The following is a 20,853-nucleotide window of genomic DNA, read 5'->3' as shown; positions in this document are numbered from 1 at the left end:
AAACAAGGGCTGAGCCCTCCCCCATCGTCACTGCCACGTAATTAGTGTTACAGCAAAACCGCTAATATCATTGCTGGAACAGGAACTCCTCCAGCCGCTGGCCTGGGAAACAAAAGGGATTTTTTTTCCCCCCATGGCTTCATTGTTGTGGGAATACCCAGCGCCCCGGCTGAAAGCCCTGTCAGGCAGATGTCGCTGGCCGGCCTAGGTCCCGGCTCCTGAAATCCCATCCCTCTTGCTCCCAGGCTTCCCCAATCTTCCCTTCTGCTCCCCACGGTGGAGGTTTGCCTCTGGTTGGCAGGACGAGGATGGCGGCTCCTTCCCCCCCGTACCCATCCCCGGCGGTTGCTGGTCCTCAGCAGCCTGAATCGGAGCAAGGAAATCTTGGATAAACTGGGGAAGCGGCAATGGGGAGGGCTGCTTTCCCTGCTAGAGGCTTGTTTTGCTGCTGAAAAGGCTGCATTATTTTACCCCGGGGTAAATCACACCTGAGGGTTTTCCTGCAGCAAAAACTCTGGCTGCGCCAAACCCAGGATTTCCAGCCCCGGGAGGGTGCCCGTGGCCCAGCGTGGGGAGTTCTTTCATGATTAAATTAAAGCGACTCCAGCTCTGCTCCTTTTTCACCCCGAGACGGCTCACGGGCACTGCTGAGCTTTTCCCGGCTTCTTAAGCTCAAGCCTGAGCTTTGAAACGGCAGCGCTGTCCCCGCGCTGGGACGCCGGGTAAAAATAATGCTGGGAAGATGAAAGGGGATTTGCCATTTTTAGTTTAACTTGCTGGAAGTTCTGCTTTTTGGCATGTCGTCAGGGCATTGCAAGGTGGCAGGAGGGGGGGGCAGTTCCCGTTATTCTCCTCTCGCCCCCGCCCCCCCAGCCCCGGTTGTGGGCTGTTGCCTTCGGCATGGTGTGGGCATCGTGTGTGCGGAGCTGCCTTAGCAAAAGAGGGTGGGTTTTGCCAGATGGGGAAACGTGTTGTTTTGCAGCTGATGTTAAATATTTTTCTAATCTGTAATCCGTTACCAAATGAGAGCTCTGTGGCAGAGGGTAAGGCGATGCTCCGCGTGCTGCTCTGCTGAGCATCGCTCCCGCGGCGCAGCGTGCCTGCGGGCTGCAAAAAACCTGCTCCGAGGCTCCTTATCAAATTGAGCAAGTCCATCGTTTTTCCAGTGGTTGGGTACTGGGATGGCAGCGGGGAAAATTTACCTTCAGGTCTGAGTGGATTATGGTTCTACAGCCTGAATTTTCCTCCTATGTCCATGCTTTTTATCGCAATAAACGTAGCCGCAGATGCTGTTGCTGTCTATACACCTGCCTAATAGGAGTTTGTTGAAAAAGGAATTATTCTGTGACTTTAATCCCGTTGAGCTTCTAGCTTTGCCGCTGTACAGCGGTGAGGAGTTCCCCAGGTTAGCGCTGAGCTCTGTTTGGGGGGGCCGAAAGGGAAGTAATTTTCTTCCTGCGGGCTGGCTCCCCCTGCTTAATATTTCCTCTGCAGCTCTTCTGGTCCCTCTTCATCCCGTCGCCCGAGGGTTTCTTCTCCTTTTCCCTCCCTGCTCTTGCATTCCTGCGCTCCGCTTCGCTGCAGGAAGGGGCAGCCGACAGCGCTGGGCAACAGAGCTGCCTGCTCCAGCCCCTCCTCCTCCTCCTCTTCCTCTTCCTCCTCCTCCTCCATCGCCTTTGCTTCCTTTCTGGTCGTGCCTCTCCCTGCTGGCATGCAGCGAGCCGAGCGGTTTGCATTGATCCGGCTGCCGCCACGCTTAGATCTCCTTCCCGAGGGATTTCGGCTTGTTTCGAGCCCGGCAGCGTGCAGGAATCGCTCGCTCCATCTTTCACGTGCCTTCCTCGGTGCCGAAACTCATCTGCTGCTGCCTCGCCCGAGGCCTTTTCCCCAAAGGCCCCCCACGAACATGCTCAGCACCAGCCCCATCGCCCCCCCCGGCGCGCTCCCGCGTGCTTGGCTGCATCAGGCCTCAATTCCTTCCCTCCGGAGCTATTTGCAGCGCTCCCGACGTCGCTGACCTCGGCGGCATCTGGCAGCACTCAGCATCCTTCCCCACAACCCCCCCCCACCCCCGCCGTGCCCCCCGCCACGCACCGGCTGCGGCGTCTCCCTCCGTGCACGCATCCCGCTCGGCCCCCGGCGAGCTCCCGTGCCAGGAGCCGTTAGTGGGAATATCTTGGCTTGGCCAACCTCCCTAATTCGACGGTTCGCATCCAACACGCCCATGTTGGCGCCCAGCGCTGCGTCTGGGCTGCTGCGTGGGTGGTGGGGAGCAGGTTCAGATAGTTTCCCTTTATGGAGGGGTGGGGGGAAAGGCTTTCCTGGGGATTTTTCAGGCATAAAGCTGCTATTCCTTTTCCATGGACTCCCCGGTGCTGATGGAGCCTGGGATGTCCTGCTCTGGCACAGCAGCAGTGAGTGATGGGGGAGAGTGGGGTCCCCAGAGCATCCCTCTCCCAGCCGGAGATGGTGCCCTGAGGTCCCTAAATAAGAGAGGGGACGCCTGGATCATGGTTATCCAGGCATTTCTGGAACACAGAGGGTTTGTCTACGCATCCCAGCCTCTCTCCCTGGGTGTGCTGCTGCCTTCTCTTCCCTCTCCGGGAGTCCTGGCCCTGGTGGGGGATGCTGGTGGTTCCCACCAGGGAGGCTTGAGGTCTGGGGGTCCCCGCTGCCCCGTTGGGGTGAGGTTGGCTGAAGCGGGGGGGGTGGGGGATGTCTGGGCTAATATTTGTAGAAACTGGCTGTCTCAGCGCTGATTTGAAAAACCCCACGTAGCGCCGGGCTGGATCTGTGTTCTGCGGGACTTTCCCTCCTGCATTTGTCAGTGTCAGCAGGAGTAATTTCATAAATATGCTGGGAGCAGGGGTGGGGACTTCACCCAGACTTTACGTCAATGTAAACAGCCCTAATTGGTGCTGGAGCCTCATAATTCCAGGATTTCCCCCCCTCCTTGCCCGCGTGCATCGAGGAAATTTGCAGTGCCAAGGCGAAGCGTGTTTTCATTCATAAATCCCAGGGGGGGTGGTGCGGGGGGAGCAGGGGCTCGCTGGCCGTTTCTTGCCCGGGGGGTGCTTTTTATTTCCAACCCCCTTCGCCCTCCCCAATCTGACTTATCGCTTGCTTAAAGCGGCGGTGGAAACGCATGCATGTTTAATGGCGTGAGTGCTGGGAAGGGAATATAGCCGTTTACGGCTCAAAGGCCGCGCCGGGGGCTGCCTTGTGGCCGCTGGGAGTCCCGCCGCCTTCTCGCAGGCAGTCATTTGATGGCGTACGAGCCGGTTGTGTGACTGGAACCATATGGTCTTTGTTGGGGTGTGGGGGGGGGGGGGGTTGGACCTGCCTGCCTGCACCCCACCTGGGGGCTGCAGGGCCGGGATCGCTGCTTGTCGGCCCTCCCGATGGGTGATGAGCCCCGTCTGCTCGCCGGCGCGCATCTCCGGGGGGCTGTTTGTATTTCCAGCGGGGGCTTGATGCATCCTGGGATGGGGATGGGGGAGGAGGCGGGTGGCCACGTCTAGCGGGAAGCGGGTGGTCGCAGAGCTGGGAGCATCTGCCTCCTGTCCGTGTCCGAATTTCTCTTCCCTGGCACGAAGCTGAAGCCACCCAGGTCATCCGCACCCCGGCACGGGCTGGGAAAGTCAGGGCAGGGCGGTGGGTGGGTGTTTGCCTTGCTGGGCACTGGCTGGCCGTGTGTGATGCTGCGTGGGAAGGCGCTGGGCTCGCCGGGGAGGGCAGAGCAGAGGGTGACGCCGCTGTCCCCTGCCAAGCGTCTTGCAGCCTCTTCGAGCTCCTGAGCACCAAACCAGGGCGAGCTGGGCAGGTCCTGGCAGGAGCTCGCGCAGCCATCAGCTGCCCACTCCTCCTCCGCGTCTGGCAGGGCACGGGGAGGCGATTTGCCTGCGATTCCTGTGGGATACAGCTTTTTCCACGGTGGGGGGGGTGGGTGTGTTTTTTGTTTTTTTTTTTTTTTTTTCCAAAGGGCTTAGAGGAGTAATTGTTTGGCTGGGCGGCCTCCCCACTTGCATTTATCGGCCTCTGCTGCACAGGATTTGCATCCTGGCGGATGGACGGGGAGCTGAAGCAGATAAAGGGGCTGGGAGCTGCCAAGGAGGAGCCCCCCCAACCCCTCCTTGGCAGCCCCCAGCCCAGGGTTCCCAGGAGCTGGCTGCCAATCGCCCCACTTGCATTAAAGGCTCTTTCCTTCCTGTGAAATTAGGCTCATAAAAGAAAAAAACAAAACAAACAAACAAAAAACGCCAAAAACCCCCAAACTTGGCAGCCGCCAGGGCAGAGTTGCGCTCGGCTCCTATCGCACCCGGCGGCTGCCACTTCCCCCTGACCCACAGCGAAAGCTGTGGCTTTGGTGCAATGTCACCTGGCTGCTCTGCAGACCCCGGGGGTGGGTGTGAGTGTGGTTTTTGGGGATCCCGTGGATGGCAGCATCACCCCCGTTTCCCCTTTCGAGGCTGGGAGACTGGCTTGGCGGGCAGGCAGGATTGCGATCCCTTTCCTACGCTGCTGTTTCACTTCTGGTGCCCAGAAATAGATTTTTTTTTTTTAAATCCTTCCCCCCTTGCTCCTTGCGAAGAGCTGAAGTGAAACCCGGAGGCAATCAGCCATTGCGGCCACATCTGTGGCCCAGCGCTGGGGGCTGCTGCCAAGACCCTCCATCCCCAGAGCCCGCTCCCATCACGGCTGCGACGGGGATGCAGGAGAAAGGGGAATACACTCCCAAAAACCCCCACGGGGATTTTGCTGTGGATGCACGCCCAGCTTTCAGCAGCTCTTAATACTGGGGCAGAGATGAGCTTCGCTGCCTGTCTCTCCTTCATCCCGGGGTGAAGGACCTGCCCGCTCACGTAGCAGGTCTGAGTGGGGGCAGATCATCACCTCCAGGGTTGTGTGTTGGGTTTTGTTTGTTTGTTTGTTTTTTGGGTTTTTTTAGTTGTTTTTTTTTTTTTTTGGATTTTGCAGCCTGATCAGTCCCGTGCGCCAGGGGAGCTCTGGGTCTCATGCAGGACACTGCAGGGTCACCTTTCCCTCTGGGTGCCAAGAGGAGAAATGCCAGCTCTGCCAAGGAGTCCCCGAATGGGACAAGGCGTTAATGCCACTGCAGAAGCTGAAGATATCATCTGGCAGGGCTGCACCGATGCCACGCGGAGATACCCTGCAGGCTGATGCTTAGGAGGCGGTTGGGTCCAAGCCGTTTCGCTGAGGATGCGCAGGAGGGATGAAGCTCACAGTCCTCCTGGGATCAAGTGGGTGTAATGGGAGCTGACTGCAGGTCCGGACAGGAGATCCCCCATTCCCCTGGGGCCAGACTTGTCCTTATCTCTGCCCCCGGTGTGATGGGGCCCGGCCGAGTTGCACGCTCGGCTTATAGCCATGCCTTGCACAAGGTGCTCGAGGCACTGTTAGCAATGGAGATGCTGGTGCGTTTGCACAGCTGGCAGTCAGGCCCCAAACGCTGTCCCCAGCCTGGGACACCGGCACTTTTGTCCCGCTGCATTGCTTCTAGCAATAGCCGGGACCTCCTTGCACAGGAAAAAGCCGATTTCCATGGTGGGATTTGCTGTTTGCTCCCCAAGGCGGTGGCTGCCCTGGAGCCAGGGGTCTCTCCGTCCCACAGCTCCATCGCTGGTGTGGAGCGATCCCACTTGCCTCCTGCATTCCAGTCCCCGGGGACTCTGATGGATGTGAAAGCCGTGCAACCAAGGTGGGGGACCCCAGCCGGTCCCGGGGGGGGGCTGTGCATGGGTCAGACCCCTCCACTGGCAGCACCTGCCCGGGGCCGGTGCCAGGGCGGTGTGTGTGTGCAGCCAAGGTGTTTCCGACCTGCTCACAACATCTGGGATGCTGCTGCGGGTGTTGGATTTGGCTGGGGCAGGAGGGCTCGGAGGAGCTGGGGAGCGGGGGGGCTGCCGGGTACGCTCCCACCCACGCTCTGGGCTTGCCAGGGTAAATCCAGCATTAAACAGAGCTGGGCTCCGTCCCCCCGACTGGCTCTGCTGGGAAAGGCAGCCTGTTTATTTAAAGCATATTTTAGTACCTCTCGGCTCCGCGAGTGGAAGGGAAAGCCCCGGGAAGGGCAGCGGGATGGGGGTGTCCTCGAGTGGGACCCGCTGCTCTGCTGCCAGCGGCTCCTGCCCCGGCTCGGCCGGCGCCGGGCGCGGGAACATGCTGGGACTCGTGTCACCCTGCCCTCCGGCACGCACGCCAATTTACGCCTTCGTCCCTCTCGCTGACTTTGACATATCACAGATGTTTTCTTTTCGGGCTGGTCAGTGGAAGAGGAATGGCTTCGTATACATCGGAAGCACCGTAAATCACTGCGATGGGTTTCTCAGAAGGGCTTCCAGCCAGGGCCATAAACGTATTGCCTTCGGCCAATCTGACATCCGTGGAGCTCTCGGGCCGTCCACCCGGTCGGCGTGCGGCTCAACGGCTCTCTCGCATCCAGCTAGCACTCAACAGCTGATAACTATTTTTTTTTTTTATTTTTTTTTTTTTCCTTCTCCCCCCTTTTCTTCCAAGAGTTGAGCTGTTCTTCGAACTAAAAAGCTCGAAAGGGCCTCCAGCCAACAGCTTAAAAGCCAAGACGTAGGTTTTGTGAGCCGGGTTTGGCAGTTACAAAACACGTGCGTCGGCGTTCAGGTTGCTCCGGGACCCCCATCACGGGCCAGGTCCCCCCCTCACCCCACCAAGCAGGAGCACGGTTCCTCCCCAGCGAGCAAAGGGTTTGGTAACTCTGGAAAAAGGCAATTTATTTCTACTGGCCACAGCAACTCCCACATCTTTGGGGGGAAAAGGTAAAAAAAAAAAATAAAAATAATCTTTGAGCACAATTACATTTTTTTAAACCGTAGTCATCCCCCTCTGTTCTTCACAGTGTTTTCCCACCAGCAGGGTTAGGAAATCGTGTTTTATATTGCTTTGGCTGCTGACCCTTGCAAGAGATGCTGGATTTCAGACAAAAGAGCTGGAAGGGGCGTTCTGAGCTCACCTCAGCCCGGGGCAGGAGGAGTCATTTCATGAAGAGGTTTGGTAAGCAGCTTGCCTTAAAGAAAAGGGCATGGAAAAAATTCCTGGGCGATGGGTGCCCTGGTTGTGTTTTGGAATATGAAGCCTTCTGCTGGGGAGAAGGTGTTTCCCTGCAAGCGCTGCTGCTCTGTGTTTTGGGGCCAATGGGTCCTTCCAGACTTTCAGGGAAGGGTCGCCCTACCAAAAAAAAAAAAAAACCAACTTCTGCAGCAGGTGTGGTCCGTTGTGGGGGGCGGGGAAAGAGTAAATTAGGGATTTGAAATTAAACTTGTCAATTTCAAATCACTGCAGACTTGGTGTTTTCATCCCCAGGTGGCAGCAGCCTCAGCGGGATGGCCGGGGGGGGCGCACAGAGGACGTGATGGAGCTGGGACCCGCCATGGGAGCAGGAGGGTTTTCCAGCCCCTTTTACTGGGTGTCTCTGAGCCCCACTGGTGTTTGCAGCAGGGTCCGGCTGGGGTTTTATCCTGGCTCCCCGGTGGCTCTTTCCATACGTGTGGCCGCTTGGCACAAGCCCCTGTGCACAGCAGAGCCACCCGCCCTCGGGATGCTTGCGAGAGCCATAGCTTGGCCCCTAGACAGGTCTTTGCTGCCCTTTAAAGGCAGGACACTGGCTTTGATGCTCCGTCCCTCTCTCCTACGGCTTCTCTGTGTGTGCTGACCCTGTGGGATTTGGGGACCCCTCCGTGCCCGGGGTCTCTGGCTGGTGGGCATCGCATGCAGCATCCTCGCCGCTGCCGCCGGCAGCCTGGACCACCGCTGGCGCAGGTGAGCAGCTGGCAGCGGAGCAAGCCAGGAGCTGCTTCCCCCCTCCTGTTCTCTCCCTCCCTCTCTCCCCGCGGAGCGTTTGGACAAATAAAGTTCGGAAAAAATCCGAGCTGGAGCTGCTGACTCCTTGTGCAAGCGGTTTAAAATAGGCCACGCTGTTCCAGCCCGGCAGCAGCCAGCTGGCCCCGCGGCCTCCCCGCTGGAAAACAACCGGGAACAATAACACGGGAGCCCCGCGCTGAGCCTGTCACCACGGCACAGGCAGCGCTGGGACGTGACCTGCTGCCACCCTGCCTCCCTGCACGGCCTCCTGCCCAAACACGGGGCTGTGGGTCCCTGGGGGGGGGATAAGTGGGGCTGGCAGGAGCAGAAGGGCTGCTTGTGGCAGGGAGGGGACGGCTCAGTGACATTAAGGAGACCTTGCCCTTTGCTGTGCAGGTGGGATATCAGCGGGAGGGGGAACAGAGGCACCAGCACCAGGTGTCCGGGGTACACAGAGGAGCATCCCCTGTGACAGCATCTCCCCCCATCTTGTACCGGCTGTGCCCGTGTCTCTGCCTCCGGTGGGGTCCTGGGCAATCGACCTGCTGCTCTTATTGTATTTGTGTATTTTTTTAATACAAAGCGGTGCTGCTGGCTGGGAGCCCAGGGGGAAGTGGGCCCCAGGTGGGCTGGACATCAAGGTGCCATGGGGTAGGACCGCATCCCCCCGGGGCTGGCCGGTGCCGTCAGCCCGCGGTGCCTTTTCCGTGCTCAGCGGTCCTTTGGGGACAGGAAGGGCTGCATTGTAAGACGGCCTTCCAGGATTTCCTCCAGCGGTCCTCGGAGCAGGATGCGGCCATGCACCGGCTTCCAGGGGAACCTGCAGCCTGCATGGATGCCGGGGTGGTCTGCGGACCCTCCACTGCTCCTTTCCAAGTCAGCTGCAGGGCAAGCCCAGGTCCTTCTGGTCCTGGTAATCCCAAGGGGACTCTGCAAAGCATGGGCTAATTCCCATGGCACTACGGAGGGCTGAGAGCCAGCAAGGAGCTGGGAGCCCCATCAGCCCCGACCAGCGCAGCCAACAGGCTCATTCACCACCCTGGCCCAAAAATGTTGTGTAAAGGAGGGAAGGAGGTCCCCAGCGCAGGCAGTTTAGCTCGTGTCTGCTCCTAAAGATGATCCTCGAGCATCGTTGGCAGTCTCACGGACCGGCATGTCAGCAAGAGCTCGGCCGGACGCAGAGCATGGTGCCCCGGCGCTAGATCCCAAACTGCAGGGACCGAGGTGCAGCTTGTGAGGATGTGAGCGTGCCGGCGCTCCCAGGGGACCGGAGTCATCACCCCATCCCAAGCCTGCGTTGCAAACATGGGGACCGCCCCATCGCTGTCCCCGGCTTGTTTCTTTGTCCCTGGCCATCGCTGCTGGCATCTGCTTTCGCTTCCCCTTGTCACTGTTCTTAGACCATTTCTGATCTTCCTTCCAATGCAGTCTAGGAAAGCGGGAGAGCAAAAGCATCCGTTCGCAGGGACACAGAGGCCAGAGCCATCTGCTCCGGCAGCGCCACATCAGCCCAGAGCTGGGGCATCAACCGAAACCTCTCTGAGGGGTGCAGCGTCCTCCCCTGCCACCGGCCGCGCGTGACATTGGCGCTGCCGCCCGTCCCCTGCGCCCGCTCCCTCCCCCCCGGCAGCACCAAGAAGGGCGATCCCTCGTTGCGGGGATTAATGGTTGCGTGCAACTTGCCTTGAGGAGCTCGGCACCTTGGCTTGGCGGCAGGGGGAGGAGGAGGAGGAGGATTTGGCAGCCGGGAGTAGGGGGATTAGCAGAGATTTGTTGTATCTCAAGGAGAGGGGTGCCAAGTTTTACTTGCCGGAGCAGAAGTCCTGTGGCGGGGGACGCTGAAGGACGCTGCGTGTCCCTATCAGCCGGCTGCAGCGCCCGGGGCCTGGGGCTTTCTGCACGGGGGAGCCCGGGTACCGGTGCCGTAGGGAAATGCCGAATGCGACACTCCTTGGGATGGGCAGGAGGTTAAAACCAGCTTGGGTTTCAGCCGAACCCACGTGGTCCGGGTGTTAAAATGCCGTTGGGAGGGCAGTCCGTCGCTGGCGGGGAAGGGGGTGAGCTCGTACCCCCGGCGTTTCACCGGGCGGCGGGGCGAGCCTGCAACATCTTGTGTAACGAGGAGCGAGCATCAAAGGGAAATGCCTGAGCGAAGCAATAACCCACGCTAACAACAACAAAAAAAAAAAACCCTCTCCCCTTTCATTTCCCTCCCTCCCCTCTTGACCTTGAAGAATGCTGGAAGGTGTCATGTCATCAGCATTTCCCAGCCGCTGGGAGCTGGGGGGGGGGGGGGGATTTTTTTCTTCCTTCGGGGCACCCTGCCAAGAATAACAGCCGACTCCAGCAGGTCGGCACAGGAAGGGAACGGCTGGAACCTGATTTGCAGTCAGACGCTCGGAGAGCCAGAACGCGTTTTATTGAAGAGGTCCCCAGGGAGGCATAAACCTTTCCCCCCCCAGAAAAAAAAAAAGGAGGGGGAAAAAAAAAATCCTTTCCGATGAAGCTGTATTTTTTTTTTTTAATACATATTTTAAAAAGCCTTTAAGATAAACTTGCTTTTAGTTCACATTGATGTACCGCGGGGGTGGGAGTGGGGAGGAAGGAGGAGAGGTCGGGATGGGGACCCCCTCCCTGGTGCACCCTGATTTGGGGCTGGGCGCCGGATGACGGTGCGTTTGCCCAATGGGATCTGGATTCACCTTCGCCGGCAGGGCGAGCGCATCCCTTGGGATGGATGCAACTAGCAGAAGTCAGAGCGAGACGCGTGGGCATAATTCCTCCCGGGAAGGGAGTGTTCTTGCCCAGGAGGCAACCTGGGCACAGGTCAAGAAGTTCAGTGTCCCCCATTGTAACCGACGCTCCCAAGTCCGACCATGCTGCCTGTTAAACACCCACGGCTGGTGGCGTGGGAAGTGTCCCCAGGGCAGGGACCGCTGGGCGCTCAGAGCATCCCTGCAGCCAGAGGGAGCGAATCCCTGCTGGAAACCCACATTTGGTTGGGAAAGCGATTAGCAGGACATAGGGACGCAATTGATCCGGACATATTGGACAGGAGCTGGTAAAGGAGGAGGCACCCGGCCCACGTGGAAGCTGCAGGAGGATGGAGGGCTTCGTGGCCAGAGATACCCGCCAGGCTGGGGAGGGGGCTCTGGGGGCTGATGATGCCTCTCGACAGGCACAAGGGCAGAAGGGCTCGGTACAGGGAAGGGATGAGCTGGGGGTTTTGGGAATTTGGGAGGTCTGGGCTCACGTTCCTGCAGATTATCCCCTTTGCCTCAGTTTCCCCAGGCGCGATGTCAGCATCCTGTGTCCGAAGGGATGTGTCCGTGGAGGCTGATGGGATCCAGCACCGTGCGGGGAAGGTGAGTCCAGGGTGGTGGGGATCAGCGCCCGCTTCACCTGCAGGGCCGGCACTTTCCTGTGCATCGGTACTCGCCGCAGCAGGGCCAGACCCCGCACGGGCTGTGGTTACCGCTGTGGGCTTCTGCCCCATCGTTGGCAGCAAAAACCATCCCAATACCGAAGTTTCTCTTCTCGCCCTTTGGCTGCAGAAGGGACGATTGATTCCTGATCCCCTCCAGCCTGCATTTACCAACCTGCCTTGAAAAAAGAAAGAAAACAAAGCCCGTCCATCGCTTGGCCACCCGAAGGCAGAGGAGAACCTCCCAAACAAGCACTTCCACCAATTCTTAGAGCGAAGACACAGGCGGCAGCCCTTGATCTGCGGCCCCGGTGGCCAACCTGCTGAGCTAATCTCCTCCCGCAGCTCGCTAAATCCTGCAAGATGTTCCCAATAACGAGCAGGGGCCGGGCTCGGTTTGTTTGCAGAGCTTCATCCTTGGGGACATCTGGTACCCTCGGCTCCCCTGAGCTTCAGATAAGCAGCAGTTGGCTTTGGGGGAGCAGGGACCGCAGGTGTTCGCACCCCGGGGGGACATCACGGGGTGCCAGCAGGGTTGGGGTGATGACGGGTGACAGCCACCGGTGCCGGGATCCCTGGGTGCCTCTGGCTGGGTGCTGTGCTGACAGCTCGGCTCCTCCCGGCCGATCCGCGTCCCGCTACCGGGAAGCCCCGGGGAGGAGCGGGGTCCCTGCTGCCGGCTCGCAGCCGGGGCCACGGGATGCGGTGAAGCCGAGCAGCTCTCCAGCTCCCTTTTAATTCCTTTCCCAGCTGCGTTGCCTCATCGCCATGACCAGGCTGTAACCGGAGCGGGTCAGCGTTTTGCTGATGGAATGTTTTTCCATCGGGAAATACCAATTTCTGTGGGAACATCTCAATTTTGACCAAATTTTTTCTTTTTTTTTTGGGAGGGGGGGGCAGGCGGGAGAAGAATACTTAAAAAGCAGGCCTTTCAAGGAGGTTTGCCTTCCTCCTAACCTTGCTTTTGAGATGAGCACGAAAGGGTGGGAGCGTTCAGGGTACATGCTGACGTGGGAATAAAATCGGGGCTGAGGAAAGCCCTGAGTTGGGCTTCAAAAATGGTAAACTAGATTATTTTTTAAAAAGTCAGAATGGAGTAAACTGGCGTGCTAACCTCAGAAAGACTTCCAGTCTGGATTTGGGAGAAAGATTCAGCCTATGTTTCTCTCTCCTGCTGTATGTATACAGCTCGCGTTGCCTTTTCCCATGTGGCGCTACTTGGGCATCCCAGGCACTGCTGCATCTGCTTGGGTTGGACATCCTGGGTACCAGATCTTGGCAGGGGGGGAAAGACAACACCGAGGGGGATTTTTGGCTGGGCAGGAGTTGCCATCGTGTCCGCCTGCTTCCCAGGGGGACGAGGATGCCTAACTCCCTCCGGCTCTTTTGGATCTCCACCAGCTCTGTCCCCGGCTCCCTGCGGCTGCCCGGCGGGGCAGATGGCATCTTCGACTGGTGAATAACGGGCTGGGAATAGAAAGCTGAAACCAGAGACCGTGTCTTCCCGTTGCATCTTCAGCGTCATGTGAGAGGCTCCTTCCCTCCTGTCCCACTCGGCAGCGGCCAGGGCTTGCCTAGAAATAGCTCCTGGCGCTCACGCGGCAGGACCTCGACCTGCCGGGGAGCCGATGCCGTGCACAGCCCCGCCGCGGCTCCCTGCGTCGGTGGCCGAGCGGGCTCAGGAAATACTTTGAGCTTGGAAAACACTTTGTGCTGCCCGTGGAGGGGATGAAAAGTGGCTGGGATGGGTTTGCGTCCCAGGGAGGACACGGGGTGCGGAGTCCCTGCTTGGCACAAGCCCCCGAGGGCACTGCAGCGGCCCGGCTGCTGCTCCTGAATTTTTACTGCTGAGCAAACTGTTACTATTTGCACTGACAAACCTTTTCTTCCTTTTTTTTTTTTTTTTTTTTCCCCTCCTCTCCCTCTCCTCTCCACCCTTTTTTAATAGCAGCCTCTAACAGCCACACTCATTCTTCTTTGTTGACACGGCCCTTTGGCATCAGCACTTGGCATTTGCAGAGCAGCTCGTTCTGGAAAGGAAAAGAAAAAAAAAAAAAAACCTTTAAAAAAAAAAAAAAAGGCAACCCGGCCCTTGTGCCTTGCAGGGGACGTGGCTCCCTCCTGCCTCGCAGGGCACGGTGCCACGGGGTGAATCAGCGCCCGGCCCCGGCGGGGGTGAGCCGGGAGGTGCGGAACAAGGTTAACGCCGCTGGATGCCCCACGCAGGGACTCGGAGCTGGGGCTGAGGGTGCTGGGTCTTCACTTCGCTTCCACGCGGGGGTCATGCGCTCCCACGCGCGCTCCTGCGCTCCTCCAGGCTGGGCCCTGGGCTCCCGCTCCGACCAAGCCACCGGCAACTGCTGGACCAGGCACCGAATGCGTCCCCACGATGGCTTTGTCCTCTGGCTGTCGCAGGAGCAGCAATTTCTTTGCCGCAGCATCTCCGAAAGCGCTTGGCGGAGCAGAGCGGCTCCGGCTCAGCCGCAGCGTGTCCCCGCAGGGCTGCGGTGGCTGTCGGTGTCCCCCTCCCATCCCCAGAGTCACCTTTCTCCATCCTGTCTCGTCGGGACAGTCCCAGGTCCCAGCAGCATCCTTCCCTCCCAGGCATGGACCACCCTGCACCCTCCCTCACTGCAGACCCCGTGCTCCGGTCCACGGTTGCGGCTTCAGCACAGGATGGCTGCGTCCCCTTCCCCTCCGCTCACCCCACAGCTCCTTGTCCCCTGCACACAGCCTTTCTCGGGTCATCTTTTTATTTTTTTTTTATTTATTTCAGGCTCCAAGCCGCGCCGAGGCAGATGTTCCTGCTCGCACCAGCCACGATCTTGGCTGAGAGCATCCTCGACTCACCTGCACGGCCGTGCGAAGGACCGGGGGAAACAGTTTACAAGCAGGAGAAAACCTGGCTGGGCTTTTCCAGCAAAAGAAAAAAAAAATCAATTGTGAAAGTAAAAAATAATCAAAGAAAGGTTAAAGCGGCAGATAAAGGATATATCCTGATTATTTCCAAGACCCAGCCCTATCTTTTCCATCTGAAAAAGCAACACCAACCGAGTGCAGAGATCAGTCATTTTTTTTTAAAAAAAAAAAAAAAGAAAAAAATGAAAAAAAAAAGGCTGCAGAGAAAAATACGGCTGTTGAGTGCAGAGTTCAAGGTCATCGAACGCCAGGCCAGTGCCCCGGGGTCCCGCGGCTGTGTCCTGCCAGCCTTGCCCCCAGGCAGGTGACACCGCCGTGCTCAGGCTGGCCGCCCTGTGCCTCAGTTTCCCTGGGCGGCATGGCAGGGGTCGTCACCCGTGCCTGTGTGTGGTGGCATTTGTATGTCCCCGTTGGATTTTGAACAGGGATAACAGCCAGGCTGGGCTGCCCGGCACGGAGCCCTTCCCGGCCTGGGTTTGCTCTCCGGCAGGAGGCCGGGAGCCCACGGGCGGAGGTGGGAGCCCGGTCAGGCGCCGCGGCGAGGCAGCGGCTGTTCTGCCTCCCCGGCCGCGCGCGGCTGGGAATTGCCTCCTTGGAGAAATATTCCCTTTTCAAACACCAGACCCCGCGGAGGATTATCCGGAGGGGGTGGCTGGGGGAACAGTCACGCTGTCTCGAAGGCACTGTGTTGTTTGAAATGCTCTTTAAGGCACTTGATGACTCACAGCAACAGCTGGAAGGAATAAGCAGTTGGTAATTTCCATATTAACCTCCTGGTCCTGGGGATGGGGGGGGATCTGCAGCACGTGCCCGCTCGTGAGGGTGTCGCGGCACCTCGCCGGCGTCCTGCGAAGTGGGTGCTGCTGGGCACCGTCCTGCAGTGCCCAAGGGGCCACAGGGACGGGAAAGGGGATGAGGATGGGGTTGGGGATAGGGATGGGGATGAAGATGAGGATGGGGTTGGGGATGGGGACAGGGATGGGGATGGGGATGGGGACAGGGATGGGGTTGGAGATGGGGACAAGGATGAGGATGGGTTGGGGATAGGGATGGGGATGAAGATGAGGATGGGGTTGGAGATGGGGACAAGGATGAGGATGGGTTGGGGATAGGGATGGGGATGAAGATGAGGATGGGGTTGGAGATGGGGACAAGGATGAGGATGAGGATGGGGTTAGGGATGGCGATGAGGTTGGGGATGGGGTTGGGGATGGCCATGAGGATAGGGTTGGGGATGGGGATGAGGATGGGGATGGGGATGAGGATGAGGATGGGGTTGGGGATGGCCCCAGCACCAGGCAAGGCTGCTCATGTATCCATCCCGAGCCCCGACCCGGTGCGATGCAGGGGAGCACCACACCACGAGGCCACTCAGGGCTGTTTGTACAGCACCTTGCACAACCAGCGCCGAGCTCTGTCGCAATATGGTCACGCAGCGGCTGTTCGTCCCCTGCCTTGTAAGGGACATCTGTCCCTGGGGTTTGCCTTCGTGCAAGGGGACGATTCTGCATTGCGAGCCAGCAAGGAGGTCTAAGTTGGGCGCGGTGAGGATGTTTGCCTCCTGAACCTGGACCGCAGCCATCCAGCTTGAGAGAGGAGCCGTCCTGCACCGCATCCCGCTCCGTCTGCATGGCATCCCGCTATCCCCACAGCATGGGGCTCGGAGGAGCGGACCTGGCTGTCACCATCCCCAGCCCCCCGGATCGCTTTAAAACGACGGCTCTGGCAGGAGGGCTGCGCGCCGGCGGGAGCCGCGGTGGAAAATCCTGTGCTAGGCTCGCCTGGATCCCCGCGCGCCCCGGGGGAAGCGTTTGCCGCCAGGGCATATGTTTTCAGTTCTTGCCGAGGCCGACTTGAGAAATTTTCTCTCCCTCCCAGCTTCTCTGTTGCAAACAGCAACCGCAGGGCCGGGGCGGCACAGGGTGATAAATGAGCTGCTCTGTCCCTGCGCAGCCGAGGCCCGGGAAGCTGCTCCGAGGCAGGCTGTGTCCCGGCGGGATGCGGGGGGGAGCTGGGGGCTCGCGGCACCTCCGGAGAGCGGCACAGGGTGGGGGGAAAGGGGGGTGTTGGTGTTTTGGGGCAGGATGGGGAGGCGGAGGGGGGGGTCTGGCCCTGCTGAGCTCTGGTCCTTGAATGCAGCGCGTTGTTTTCTTGCCCATCTGCGGAGCAGGCGGGAGAGCATCTGTCGGCCGTGCTCGAAGGGTGGGCTGAGCCGGCGGCTGCGTCTCCCCTGGGAGCTCCGGCTGGGCAATCGGGGGCAGCCCTGGACCACGCTCCCCCGGGAAAACCCAGAGGTAGCGGCGGCAAAGGGTGCAAGGATGGGGTGAAGCATTCCCCGATCCGCTGCTGCTGCGCAGAGTTCAGGGACCCTATGCCGCCCGGATGGCCCCGTCCCACCAGGGAAAAGGGGTGACGCTGAGAGGCCACATGCACCTTTAAAGAGCATCTGAGTCACGTCCACCCTGACACGCGCAGCGCTCCCCACCCACGCCCTCCGTGCATAGAGCCAACGCCACATCAGGCCTATAAATAAATAAAATATAATGAGGCCCTGCTGTCTTCTGGAAACCCCTGAAAAAAGCCCCGCAGAGCCAGTTCTCCCAAGGTATCGTGTTCCCCGCTTTGTGTGTCGCCTCCCACCCCCCCCCTGCTTCTTTATTGCCGGAGCCATCTGCGTGGAAACCGGATCCGGGTCCCCGAAGAGCCCTCCTGCCCCCTGCCCGCGCTCCAGCTGATGTCACACAATCTGTTTGATCTCACGGCCAGTTGCCGGGGAGCGCTGGACGCCGTCACCCGCAGTCCGGGTGGGAGATGACATCAAGGGGTTGTCAGCCCAAGGGGGGACACAGCCAGGGTGCCCCGAGGGCGAGGACTGTGCTCGCACCGGGGGCGGGGGGGGGGGTGATGGGGAGCGGGGACGATGTGGCTTCCCCGCATCAGCCGGGTGTCCTGACGCGTGGCTCAGGTGTTCAGCCCATGATCCCGCCTGTCCCTCTGTCCCTGCGTCCTGTCGCAATTACCGACCTTGCCTCTTTGGGTTTGATCCTGCACAGCACCCTCCTTCAGCAGGACGGGCTCAGGGCTTTGTAAGGACAGGACCGGGGACGTTGCAGTGACTTGCCATGAACTCAAACTCAACAGTTCTGCCGGGAGCAGGCTCCTTCATAAAATGACTGCTTGAAAAATATCCTTATGGCTGCTAATATATTTTTTTAACCGGGAGAGCGGTGCCGAGCCGGTGGGTATGCTGACTAGGTGCTCGGGCAGTTAATAAGTCAGGTTTAATTGTGGCTGGACCTCGGTACAGTTTGCACTTCCGCGGTGCCTATTGTCCAAGGACAGCAAAGTGCTTTACAAGCGTTAAATCTTATCGCAGGCTGCAAGGCAGGTAAGGATATACCGGGATTATTGCATGCGTCGCTGAAACGTGGCCAACTCTGGCTGGGAACACATCAGCTATTTACCAGTGAGTGGCAAAGCGATGCAGCATTTTAGGACCGAGCGGGAAATAGAATCTGGTATTGAACTGGAACAGCAGCAGGACTTTTTTAAACGTGAAATAAATTACCGGGGCTGATCGGTGGTCGGGACACGGAGTTAACGGCTGGTGGGTGGGCAGGGATGTGGTGGGCAGGGATGTGGACGGTGCTTTCGGCAAAGCGCCGTGGGATCCGTCCTGCCGGTGTGAACCTGGGCACGGTGCCTTTTTGTTGGGGGGGTTGGGGGCCTGCACAAAAAGCCGTGGCGTGGGGAGGGGGGCCGCGGGTGGAAGAGCGGTGATGGAGGGGGAGGCAACAACGCCTGCGGGGGGGGGGGGGGCTGCTGCGCGGATCCCCGCGTGGGGCCGCTTATAAACCCCCTCGATGGGGTGGGTTTGTAAATACAGACACCCCCCCCACACACACACACACCGCCCCCCCCGTGGGGTCTCTTCGCCCCCCCGCTCCGCGGCGGCTGCCGCAGCTCCGAGCCGCCCCAGCCGGGCTGGCGGCAGCCGGGCGGAGGGGGGGGGGGGGGCGGCAGCGGCTCGTTCCTCCCCCCTCGGCTCCCCCCGTGGCGGGCAGGTCGCGGCGGGCGGGGGGGGGGGGGGGGGGAGACCGGGGAGGAGCCGGGCCGGGGGCGCCGGGGCCGGGAGGCGGCCGGCAGCCGCCCTTCCTCCGCGCCGCCAGCGGGACCCAAACTTTCGCACCGAACTTTTATTCCGGTTTATTTTGTTGTTTGGGGATATTTTGCCTTGCGGTGGCGGTGGGGTTGTTTGGTTGTTTTTTTTTTTATTATTTTTTTTGGTGGTGTTGTTGGGTTTTTTTTTGTTTTTTTGTTTTTTTTTTTTTCCTTTCTCCGCGGCGGGAGGAGGCGGGCGGGCGGCGGGGGGGGGGGGGGGGGAGCGTATGTGAGAGAGAGAGAGAGAGAGTGTGTGTGTGTGTGTGTGTGTGTGTGTGTAGGGGGGGGGGAGCGCTCCACAAACCCGCCCCCCGAGCCTGCGTGTCCGGCGGAGCCGCGGGATGAGCCGGGGGCGGCGATGAGCGCGGCGGGGCCGGGGGCGGCGGCGGCGGCGCCGCTCTCCCGCAAGCAGCGGCTGATGGCCGCGCTGGCGGCCGGCGAACCGGCGGCGGGCGGCCCCGGGGCTCCCCAAACCCCGGCGCCACCCCTCTGCTGCTTCATCTGCGGCGGCGGCATCAGCCGCGGCAAAGAGCTCAAGCTTCAAGTGCGACCCCCCCGCGACCACCGACCCTTCTTCCCCTTCCTCCAGCACCAGGAGCCGGCGCCCGGCGCCCGCGCCGTCTCGGCGGAGGGCTGCGCCTTGGTCTGCGCCGTCTGCCGCTGTTTCCTGGGCGAGCAGTGGGACTCCTTCGAGCGCAGCCGCACGCCGGTGGAGAAGCGCATGTACTGGCTCAAACGGCCCCATCAGTGCGAGGCGGCGGCGGCGGCGGCGGCGGCGGCGGGGGGAGCCGGGCTGCGGCGGGGGGCGACGGGCTGGGACCCCGCCGCGCCGCCGCGCCGCCCCGCCGGCCCGGAGGAGGAGGAGGAGGAGGAGGAGGAAGAGGAGGAGGAGGAAGGGCCGGCAGCCGGCTCCGACCTCTCCGAGCTCTCCGACGCCGAACCCCTTTCCGAGCCCGAGGGGGCGGGCGGCGGGGCGCGGACCCCCCCGGCGGCGGCGGGCAAGCGGGGGCCGCCCTGCTGCTCCTCGGAGGACAGCGAGATCAACATCACCAGCGAGGAGGAGGAGGAGGAGGAGGAGGAAGGCAGCGAGCGGGCCGGTTGGGCGTCGGGCACCGCCTGCTACATCTGCGGCAGCCCCTTGTCACCCGCCACCCAGCACCGCGTCCACGTCCAGAAGCAGGAGAAGACCTCGCCGGCACCCTTCTTCCCCTTCCTCTGGCTGCACAGCCCTCCGCCGGGCGCCCAGCCCCTCTCGCCCGCCGGCAGCACCCTGGTGTGTCCCTGCTGCTTCGCCTCCCTCATGCAGCAGTGGCAAAGCTTCGAGCTGGCCAACGTGCCCGTGCTGCAGCGGCTCTACGTGGTGCCCCTCAACGCCGCTGCCATGCCCGCCAAGGGACGGCGAGGGCTGAAGGAGGATGGGGTGGGCGCCCCGCCGGCCCCCGAGGCTTGCTACCTCTGCGGGGAGGAGTGCGGCAAGGAGGCGAGACCGGTGGCGGCCAAGATCACCAACGGCAATGCGAAGAGCACCATGCATTTTCCCTTCCTCAGCCTCCTGCCGTGCCCGCCCAGCGCCAAGGGGCTGAACAAGCACTGGGAGGTGAGCAGCTGCCGCAAGTGCTTCGGGGTCCTGCAGGACCTGTGGGCCATGTACAGGGCCTGCCACAACGAGGAGCTCATCACCTCGGTCCAGAGCTTCCTGGGGAGGTACCACCAGGTCTTCTCCGCCGGTGACTCCAGCGGCCTGGCCGGCCACCCCGCAGTCAAGCCTGGTCCCACCTCCGTCTGCTACATCTGCGGGGCCGAGCTGGGAGCCGGCAAAGAGTTCCAGCTCAACGTCAACCCGCCGGGACGATTTGGGGAGAAGGAGCCCTTTTTTCCCTTCCTGACGGTCTACCCACCTGCCCCACGGGCCAGACCGGCCGACTCAACCGGGCTGGTGGCCACCTGCGTCCTCTGCTACCATGACCTGCTGGGGCAGTGGCTGCAGCACGAGGGCAGGAACTCCCACCACCCCAGCAGCGCCTGGTCCCGGCAATACAAAGTGGAGACCTTCGTCTGCTTCTTCTGCCGGCAGGAGAAGAAGCGATGCCTTGGATTAAAAGCGGTTCAAGTGGCCAGGCTCCCCGTCTTCCTCTACACCCTCCGCGTGGCCAACAGCTTGCTGGTGGATGACGGGAAGCAGCTGACCATCGGCGCTTGTGCCGAGTGCGGTGCCGTGGTCCTGGCTGGCAAGAGCATGACCCCGCCGGAGCTGCTGGTGGCGGCACCCCCGGCTCTCCTCCCCAAGGTAAGGCGGTTGGCCCGGACCCTGTCCCTCCCCTCCCAGCATTTCCCAGCTCCCATCGAGGAGGAGGAGGAGGAGGAGGAGGAGGTGGAGCGGTGACATAGATGGATGCTCTCCTTTCGGGTCTGGTCCCTGGGGGCAAACGCTGATGGATGGGGTGCCTTTAGCAATGAACTTTTGGAGCTGTCAAGCTGCGAAGGAACAGATAAAA

At 60.6% G+C, this 20,853-nt stretch overlaps 1 protein-coding gene across 3 annotated transcripts in view; it reads left to right on the top strand.

Annotated features, from left to right (window-relative positions):
- The first annotated feature begins 18,302 nt into the window (after nt 1–18,302).
- GSE1 (Gse1 coiled-coil protein) overlaps nt 18,303–20,853 on the top strand; it is a 107,304-nt gene continuing 104,753 nt past the window's right edge. Inside the window, exons 1-2 of one of the 3 annotated variants that reach the window (XM_063334770.1) lie at nt 18,303–18,401; nt 18,948–20,645. In XM_063334770.1, coding sequence (XP_063190840.1) covers nt 19,080–20,645 — 1,566 coding nt within the window. In that variant the 5' untranslated portion in view covers nt 18,303–18,401; nt 18,948–19,079. Of the gene's footprint in view, nt 18,402–18,595; nt 20,646–20,853 lie in introns of those variants that run through there. The other 2 variants (XM_063334768.1, XM_063334769.1) reach the window with 2 other exon arrangements.

Source organism: Chroicocephalus ridibundus, chromosome 4 (genome assembly GCF_963924245.1).
Source record: "Chroicocephalus ridibundus chromosome 4, bChrRid1.1, whole genome shotgun sequence".
NCBI lineage: Eukaryota > Metazoa > Chordata > Aves > Charadriiformes > Laridae > Chroicocephalus > Chroicocephalus ridibundus.
This window is presented reverse-complemented; position numbering and strand designations above follow the sequence as displayed.